At 44.8% G+C, this 10,000-nt stretch overlaps 1 protein-coding gene across 11 annotated transcripts in view; it reads left to right on the top strand.

Moving 5' to 3' along the window:
• The window catches only part of dock3 (dedicator of cytokinesis 3), a 369,152-nt gene that overhangs the window by 310,183 nt on the left and 48,969 nt on the right, over positions 1 to 10,000 (top strand). For all 11 annotated transcript variants that reach the window (XM_029692895.1, XM_029692892.1, XM_029692890.1 and 8 more), the window contains exons 18-20: positions 6,366 to 6,537; positions 7,272 to 7,369; positions 7,484 to 7,567. In XM_029692895.1, coding sequence (XP_029548755.1) covers positions 6,366 to 6,537; positions 7,272 to 7,369; positions 7,484 to 7,567 — 354 coding nt within the window. The remainder of the gene's footprint in view (positions 1 to 6,365; positions 6,538 to 7,271; positions 7,370 to 7,483; positions 7,568 to 10,000) is intronic.

Raw genomic sequence — 10,000 nt, 5'->3', positions numbered from 1 at the left:
TGTAGTGGGTTTCCTCCTGTAGTGTTGTTTCCTCCTGTAGTGTTGTTTCCTCCTGTAGTGGGGTTTCCTCCTGTAGTGTTGTTTCCTCCTGTAGTGGGGTATCCTCCTGTAGTGGGGTTTCCTCCTGTAGTGTTGTGTCCTCCTGTAGTGGCGATTCCCTATGTAGTGGGGTTTCCTCCTGTAGTGGTGATTCCCTATGTAGTGGGGATTCCCTATGTAGTGGCGATTCCCTATGTAGTGGTGATTCCCTATGTAGTGGCGATTCCCTATGTAGTGGTGATTCCCTATGTAGTGGCGATTCCTCCTGTAGTGGGGATTCCCTATGTAGTGGTGATTCCCTATGTAGTGGTGATTCCCTATGTAGTGGCGATTCCCTATGTAGTGGCGATTCCTGATGAAAAACCACTGGCACGGGAGAGAGCTGTTCATAACACGACCACAAAAATCAGCTTTCAAAACATGACTATTTTTGGGGTGAATTTCCCAGTTATTGTGCATGTAACAAATATATAGCTCCAATACAGTTGAAGTCGGAAGTTTACATACACTTAAGTTGGAGACATTAAAACTTGTTTTTCAACCACTCCACAAATGACTTGTTAACAAAGTTTTGGTCAAGTCTGTTAGGACATCTACTTTGTGCATGACACAAGTAATTTTTCCAACAATTGTTTACAGACAGATTATTTCACTTATAATTCACTGTATCACAATTCCAGTGGGTCAGAAGTTTACATACACTAAGTTGACTGTGCCTTTGAACAGCTTGGAAAATTCCAGAAAATGATGTCAAGGCTTTAGAAGCTGCTGATAGGCTTATTGACATAATTTGAGTCAATTGGAGGTGTACCTGTGGATGTATTTCAAGGCCTACCTTCAAACTCAGTGCCTCTTTTCTTGACATCATGGGAAAATCTAAAGAAATCAGCCAAGACCTCAGAAAAAAATTGTGGAGCTCCACAAGTCTGGTTCATCCTTGTGAGCAATTTCCAAACGCCTGAAGGTACCACGTTCGTCTGTACAAACAATAGTACGCAAGTATAAACACCATGTGACCACGCAGCCGTCATACCGCTCAGGAAGGAGACGCATTCCGTCTCCTAGAGATTAATGTACTTTGGTGCGAAAAGTGCAAATCAATCCCAGAACAACAGCAAAGGACCTTGTGAAGATGCTGGAGGAAACAGGTACAACCGTATCTATATTCACAGTAAAACGAGTCCTATATCGACATAACCTGAAAGGCCGCTCAGAAAGGAAGAAGCCACTGCTCCAAAACCGCCATAAAAAGCCAGACTACGGTTTGCAACTGCACATTGGGACAAAGATCGTACTTTTTGGAGAAATGTCCTCTGGTCTGATGAAACAAAAATAGAACTGTTTGGCCATAATAAACATCGTTATGTTTGGAGGAAAAAGGGGAATGCTTGCAAGCCGAAGAACACCATCCCAACCGTGAAGCACGGGGGAGGCAGCATCATGTTGTGGGGATACTTTGCTGCAGGAGGGACTGGTGCACTTCACAAAATAGATGGCATCATGAGGAGGGACAATTATGTAGATATATTGAAGCAACATCTCAAGACATCAGTCAGGAAGTTAAAGCTTGGTCGCAAATGGGTCTTCCAAATGGACAATGACCCCAAGCATACTTCCAAAGTTGTAGCAAAATGGCTTAAGGACAACAAAGTCAAGGTATTGGAGTGGGAATCACAAAGCCTTGACCTCAATCCCATATGAAACTGAAAAAGCGTGTGCGAGCAAGGAGGCCTACAAACCTGACTCAGTTACTCCAGCTCTGTCAGGAGGAATGGGCCACTTATTGTGGGAAGCTTGTGGAAGGCTACCCAAAACGTTTGACCCAAGTTAAACAATTTAAAGGCAATGCTGCCAGTACTAAGTGAGTGTATGTAAACTTCTGACCCACTGGGAATGTGATGAAATAAATAAAAGCTGAAATAAATCATTCTCTCTACTATTATTCTGACATTTCACATTCTTCAAATAAATTTGGTGATCCTAACTGACCTAAGACGGATTTTTTATAAGGATTAAATGTCAGGAATTGTGAAAAACTGAATTTAAATGTATTTGGCTAAGGTGTATGTAAACTTCCAACTTCAACTGTATTCCAGTAGAAAAGGTGCAGAGAGATGCATTCTATCAGCTGTATCTGTGATACGGTAACAACTGTATGTGCTCTCCCTGTGTTAACCCTTCCTGGTCACCTGTGTTAACCCTTCCTGGTCACCTGTGTTAACCCTTCCTGGTCACCTGTGTTAACCCTTCCTGGTCACCTGTGTTAACCCTTCCTGGTCACCTGTGTTAACCCTTCCTGGTCACCTGTGTTAAAACCTGTGTTAACCCTTCCTGGTCACCTGTGTTAACCCTTCCTGGTCACCTTTGCTAACCCTTCCTGGTCACCTGTGCTAACCCTTCCTGGTCACCTGTGCTAACCCCCCTAACCCTGTTTTCGCTTTGTTATTATGGGGTATTGTTTGTAGATTGATGAGGTAAATGTTTTATACTGCTCAAAAAAATAAAGGGAACACTACAATAACACATCCTAGATCTGAATGAATGAATTAATCTTATTAAATACTTTTTTCTTTACATAGTTGAATGTGCTGACAACAAAATCACACAAAAATAATCAATGGAAATCCAATTTATCAACCCATGGAGGTCTGGATTTGGAGTCACACTCAAAATTAAAGTGGAAAACCACACTACTACCTGATCCAACTTTGATGTAATGTCCTTAAAACAAGTCAAAATGAGGCTCAGTAGTGTGTGTGGCCTCCACGTGCCTGTATGACCTCCCTACAACGCCTGGGCATGCTCCTGATGAGGTGGCGGATGGTCTCCTGAGGGATCTCCTCCCAGACCTGGACTAAAGCATCCGCCAACTCCTGGACAGTCTGTGGTGCAACGTGGCGTTGGTGGATGGAGCGAGACATGATGTCCCAGATGTGCTCAATTGGATTCAGGTCTGGGGAACAGGCGGGCCAGTCCATAGCATCGATGCCTTCCTCTTGCAGGAACTGCTGACACACTCCAGCCACATGAGGTGTAGCATTGTCTTGCATTAGGAGGAACCCAGGGCCAACCGCACCAGCCTATGGTCTCACAAGGGGTCTGAGGATCTCATCTCGGTACCTAATGGCAGTCAGGCTACCTCTGGCGAGCACATTGAGGGCTGTGCGGCCCCCCAAAGAAATGCCACCCCACACCATGACTGACCCACCGCCAAACCGGTCATGCTGGAGGAGGTTGCAGGCAGCAGAATGTTCTCCATGGCATCTCCAGACTCTGTCACGTCTGTCACATGTGCTCAGTGTGAACCTGCTTTCATCTGTGAAGAGCACAGGGTGCCAGTGGCGAATTTGCCAATCTTGGTGTTCTCTGGCAAATGCCAAACGTCCTGCATGGTGTTGGGCTGTAAGCACAACCCCCACCTGTGGACGTCGGGCCTGCATACCACCCTCATGGAGTCTGTTTCTGACCGTTTGAGCAGACACATGCACATTTGTGGCCTGCTGGAGGTCATTTTGCAGGGCTCTGGCAGGGCTCCTCCTGCTCCTCCTTGCACAAAGGCGGAGGTAGCGGTCCTGCTGCTGGGTTGTTGCCCTCCTACGGCCTCCTCCACGTCTCCTGATGTACTGGCCTGTCTCCTGGTAGCGCCTCCATGCTCTGGACACTACGCTGACAGACACAGCAAACCTTCTTGCTACAGCTCGCATTGATGTGCCATCCTGGATGAGCTGCACTACCTGAGCCACTTGTGTGGGTTGTAGACTCCGTCTCATGCTACCACTAGAGTGACAGCACTGCCAGCATTCAAAAGTGACCAAAACATCAGCCAGGAAGCATAGGAACTGAGAAGTGGTCTGTAGTCACCACCTGCAGAACCACTCCTTTATTGGGGGTGTCTTGCTAATTGCCTATAATTTCCACCTGTTGTCTATTCCATTTGCACAACTGCATGTGAAATTTATTGTCAATCAGTGTTGCTTCCTAAGTGGACAGTTTGATTTCACAGAAGTGTGATTGACTTGGAGTTACATTGTGTTGTTTAAGTGTTCCCTTTATTTTTTTTGAGCAGTGTATTTAATCCATTTTAGAATAAGGCTGTAACATAACAAAATGTGGAAAAAGTCAAGGGGTCTGAATATTTTCCCAATGCACAGTAAATATACAGTATAAACAGCTTCTAAAGATACAGTTCAATAGTAAATATGCAGGGTCTGAATACTAATGTAAATAAGGAATTTTGTTTTTATATAAAAAAACAAGAACTGTTTTTAGCTTTGTCATTATGGGGTATTGTGATGTCATTATGGGGTATTGTGATGTCATTATGAGGTATTGGGTGTAGTTTGATGAGGGGGGAAAAAACTATTGTATCAATTTTAGAATAAGGCTGTAACGTAAAAAAAATGTGGAAAAGTTCAAGGGGTCTGAATACTTTCCGAATGCACTGTATATACACACACATGACCAGTGACCCATGACCCCAACATATACAGTGAGGGAAAAAAGTATTTGATCCCCTGCTGATTTTGTACGTTTGCCCACTGACAAAGAAATGATCAGTCTATAATTTTAATGGTAGGTTTATTTGAACAGTGAGAGACAGAATAACAACAAAAAAATCCAGAAAAACGCATGTCAAAAATGTTAGAAATTGATTTGCATTTTAATGAGGGAAATAAGTATTTGACCCCCTCTCAATCAGAATGATTTCTGGCTCCCAGGTGTCTTTTATACAGGTAACGAGCTGAGATTAGGAGCACACTCTTAAAGGGAGTGCTCCTAATCTCAGTTTGTTACCTGTATAAAAGACACCTGTTCACAGAAGCAATCAATCAATCAGATTCCAAACTCTCCACCATGGCCAAGACCAAATAGCTCTCCAAGTATGTCAGGGACAAGATTGTAGACCTCCACAAGGCTGGAATGGGCTACAAGACCATCGCCAAGCAGCTTGGTGAGAAGGTGACAACAGTTGGTGCGATTATTCGCAAATGGAAGAAACACAAAAGAACTGTCAATATCCTTCGGCCTGGGGCTCCATGCAAGGTCTCACCTCGTGGAGTTGCAATGATCATGAGAATGGTGAGGAATCAGCCCAGAACTACACGGGAGGATCTTGTCAATGATCTCAAGGCAGCTGGGACCATAGTCACCAAGAAAACAATTGGTAACACACTACGCCGTGAAGGACTGAAATCCTGCAGCGCCCGCAAGGTTCCGCTGCTCAAGAAAGCACATATACATGCCCGTCTGAAGTTTGCCAATGAACATCTGAATGATTCAGAGGACAACTGGGTGAAAGTGTTGTGGTCAGATGAGACCAAAATGGAGCTCTTTGGCATCAACTCACCGTGTTTGGAGGAGGAGGAATGCTGCCTATGACCCCAAGAACAAACATTATGCTTTGGGGGTGTTTTTCTGCTAAGGGGACAAGGACAACTTCACCGCATCAAAGGGACGATGGATGGGGCAATGTACCGTCAAATCTTGGGTGAGAACCTCCTTCCCTCAGCCAGGGCATTGAAAATGGCTCGTGGATGGGTATTCCAGCATGACAATGACCCAAAACACACGGCCAAGGCAACAAAGGAGTGGCTCAAGAAGAAGCACATTAATTAAGGTCCTGGAGTGGCCTAGCCAGTCTCCAGACCTTAATCCCATAGAAAATCTGTGGAGGGAGCTGAAGGTTCGAGTTGCCAAACGTCAGCCTCGAAACCTTAATGACTTGGAGAATATCTGCAAAGAGGAGTGGGACAAAATCCCTCCTGAGATGTGTGCAAACCTGGTGGCCAACTACAAGAAACGTCTGACCTCTGTGATTGCCAACAAGGGTTTTGCCACCAAGTACTAAGTCATGTTTTGCAGAGGGGTCAAATACTTATTTCCCTCAATAAAATGAAAATCATTTTAAAACATTTTTGACATGCATTTTTCTGGATTTTTTTGTTGTTATTCTGTCTCTCACTGTTCAAATAAACCTACCATTACAATTATAGACTGATCATTTCTTTGTCAGTGGGCAAACGTACAAAATCAGCAGGTGATCAAATACTTTTTTCCCTCACTGTAGTGTTCTCTAGTGTACAAAACAAGTAAAAATAACCCTTGACAGACCACATAATACACAACACATAAACATGTCAAAACAGCTCCTACACCTCCCTTACAACCTAAAGTACTATGAACACTTGGAAATAAGTGCTATAAAGGTCAAATTTATTTGGTTCTGTATGTACAAAGTTTGTTTGAACGTAGTTGTGGCTGGTAAAGGAGGTAGGGTTCATCTGGCATGAACTCTGCAGTACCTCACATCCTTCTCTCCTCTCCAGTGTGATGAGAATGCTACGTTCAGTAACCATGCGTTGTACCTGGGTCTGCCCTGCTGTAAGGAGGACTTCAACGGCTGTCCCAACATTCCCTCCAGCCTCATCTTCCAACGCAGCACAAAGGAAACCCTCTGGATCTCCACACAGCTCTCCTCCACCAAGCTTACACAGAATGGTAGGTCTCTTCTCTCTTCTCTTCTCCTTTCCTCTCCTTCTCTCCTCTCTTCTCTTCTCTCCTCGTCTCCTCTCATCTCTTGTCCTCCTCTCTCTCCTCCTCTCTTCTCTCCTCATCTCCTCTCCTCTCATCTCTTCTCCTCCTCTCTCTCCTCTTCTCTTCTCTTATCCTCTCCTCTTCTCTCCCCTTCTCCTCTCTTCTCTCCTCTTTTCTCTTCTTCTCTTCTCTTTTCCTCTCCCCTGTTCCTCTCCTCTCTTCTCCTCTCTTCTCCCTCGCTTTTCTTCTCTCCTTTTCTCCTCTTCTCTCCTCTTCTCTTATCTCCTCTGCCCTTCTCTCTTCTCCTCTCTTCTCTTCTCCTCTCTTCTCCTCTCTTCTCTTCTCCTCTCATCTCCTCTCTTCTCCTCTCCTCTCTTCTCTTCTCCTCTTTTCTCTTCTCCTCTCTTCTCCCCTCATCTCCTCTCTTCACTCCTCTTCTCCTCTCCCCTTTTCCACTCCTCTTTTCCCCTCTTCTCTTCTCCTCTTTTCCTCTCCTCTCTTCACTTATCTTCTCCTCTCCTCTCTTCGCTTCTCTTCTACTCTCCCCTTTGCCTCTCCTCTCTTTGCTTCTCTTCTCCTCTCCCAATTTCCTCTCCTCTCTTCGATTCTCTTTTCCTCTCCCATTCCCCACCAAGCTCACATAGATTACTTGGCCATTGATCCTGATCTTGATTCCACTGCCATTATCTTGTTCCCAGTGGACCTGCTTGCGTTGTTGAAGTGGAAGGCCCACCCAGACAGAGTGATGGACATTCTGGGGCGACTACGCCATGTCAGTGGAGAGGAGATCGTCAAGGTTAGACGCTTACTTTATAGGAAAAACAAATATACATTCTGAATAAATATGGTGAAACGTTCTGAGTTTAAAGGCTGTTCATATATTTAACTTTTATCTTCATATCTTCGACAGTTCCTCCAAGACATTTTGGACACCCTGTTTTCCATTCTGGATGACAACACTGACAAGTATGGTCCTCTGGTGTTCCAGTCACTGGTGAGAAACCTTCTGAGAATCTGTACTGTGTGTGTGTGTGTGTGTCTGTGTGTCTGTGTGTGTGTGTGCGTGCGTGCGTGCGTGTGTGTGTGTGTGTGTGTGTGCATCTGTGTGCGTGTGCGTGTGCGTGTGTGTGTGTGCGTGCGTGTGACACTGAATGCCTTTTTCTCCATTAGAGGTATCCACCTCTTGCTGCAGTACTCTATGCAGCGCCTGCTTGTCATCTTCCCTCCTCAGTAATGTGTGTGTGTGTGTGTGTGTGTGTGTGTGTGCGTGTGTGTGTGTGTGTGTGTGGTCAGATAGTGTGTCTGTGTTTTTAGGCTGAGTCCCAAATGGCATCCTATATAGTGAAGTCTTGTCAAAAGTAGTACACTATTTAGGACTCTGTCCCAGTGTGTCTGGGCTGGCCCAGAGCCAGTGATTATTAGGAGCTCCCTGTCAGACAGCTGCTTGCTGCAGGGCCAGATATCAGGGGAGTGTTTAGACTAGCCCAGACTTCCTCACAACAGAGTCAAAGGACTTATCCCTCCCCTCTCCCCCAGTCTCCTTCTAGAGGTATCTATCTATCTGTTGTGTTGGGGATGGAGAGATGAGAGGTGGTCAGACAGAGATGATAGGTGGTCAGACAGAGATGATAGGTGGTCAGACAGGGATGATAGCTGGTCAGACAGGGATGATAGGTGGTCAGACAGAGATGATAGGTGGTCAGTCAGAGATGATAGGTGGTCAGACAGAGATGATAGGTGGTCAGACAGAGATGGGAGGTGGTCAGACAGAGACAATGGCTGGTCAGACAGAGATGATAGAGCAGAGCCTGAAATGCTTCCCTATTCTCAGATACAGTGCATTCAGATAGTATTCAGAACCCTTCCTTTTTTCCACATTTTGTTACATTACAGCCTTATTCTAAAATTGATTAAATAAAAAATGTCCTCATAAATCTACACACAATACCCCATAATGACAGAGGGAAAACAGATTTTTCTACATTTTTGCAAATGTATAAAAAATAAACAACAGAAATACCTTATTTACATAAGTATTCAAAATGATACTCAAAATGGAACTCAGGTGCATCCTGTTTCCATATTTCTACAACTTGATTGGAGTCCACCTGTGGTAAATTCAATTGATTGGACATGATTTTGAAAGGCACACACATGTCTATATAAGGTCCCACAGTTGACAGTGCATATCAGAGCAAAAACCAAGGTGAGGTTGAAGGAATTGCTCGTAGAGCTCCGAGACAGGATTGTGTCGAGGCCAAAAAATGTCTGCAGCATTGAAGGTCCCCAAGAACACAGTGGTATCCATCATTCTTAAATGAAAAAGGTTTGTAACCACCCAGACTCTTCCTAGAACTGGCCGCCCGGCCAAACTGAGCAATCGGGTGAGAAGGACCCTGACCGGGAGGTGACCAAGAACCCAATGGTCACTCTGACAGAGCTCCAGAGTTCCTCTGTGGAAATGGGAGAACCTTCCAGAAGGCCTTTATGGTAGAGTGGCCAGACGGAAGCCACTCCTCAGTAAAAGGCACGACAGCCCGCTTGGAATTTGCCAAAAGGCACCTAAGGACTTTCAGATCATGAGAAACAAGATTCTCTGGTCTGATGAATTAAAAAAATATATATATTAAACCTTTATTCAACTAGGCAAGTCACTTAAGAACAAATTATTATTTACAATGACGGCCTAGGAACAGTGGGTTAACTGCCTTGTTCAGGGGCAGAACGACAGATTTGTACCTTGTCAGCTCGGGGATTCGATGTAGCAACTTTTCAGTTACTGGCCCAACGCTCTGACCACTAGGCTACCTGCCGCCCCGAAACCAAGATTGAACTCTTTGCTCCCCATCCAACCTGACAGAGCTTGAGAGGATCTGCAGAGAAGAATGGGAGAAACTCTTCAAATACAGGAGTGCCAAGCTTGTAGCATCATACCCAAGAAGACTCTAGGCTATAATCACTGTCAAAGGTGCTTCGACAAAGTACTGAGTAAAGGGTCTGAATACTTATGTAAATGTGATATTTCAGTTTTTTATTCTTAATACATTCGCTACATTTGACCAGGAAGTAATACTCTATATAGGGAACAGGATGCAATGATCAAACGTAGTGTACTTTAAATGCAATAGGGTGCCATATTGGATGCACGCTCTGTGTAACCTCATCTCAGCCTGGTAAAAAATGAAACAGGAGTGGCGGTTCTGACTGGATCTCTCTTTCTCTCTCTCTCTCTCTTTCTCTCTTTCTCTCCCTCTTTCTCTCTCTCTCTCTCTTTCTCTCCCTCTCTCTCTTTCTCTCTCTCTCTTTCTCTCCCTCTTGCTCTCTATGCCTAACTCTCTCTCTTTCTCTCCCTCTCTCTCTCTCTTTCTCTCCCTCTCTCTCTTTCTCTCCCTCTTGCTCTCTATGCCTAACTCTCTCTCTTTCTCTC

The sequence above is a fragment of the Salmo trutta genome, chromosome 16 (genome assembly GCF_901001165.1).
Source record: "Salmo trutta chromosome 16, fSalTru1.1, whole genome shotgun sequence".
Taxonomy (NCBI): Eukaryota; Metazoa; Chordata; class Actinopteri; order Salmoniformes; family Salmonidae; genus Salmo; species Salmo trutta.
The sequence above is the reverse complement of the archived record's forward strand: the minus strand, read 5'-3'. Positions and strand labels throughout refer to the sequence as shown.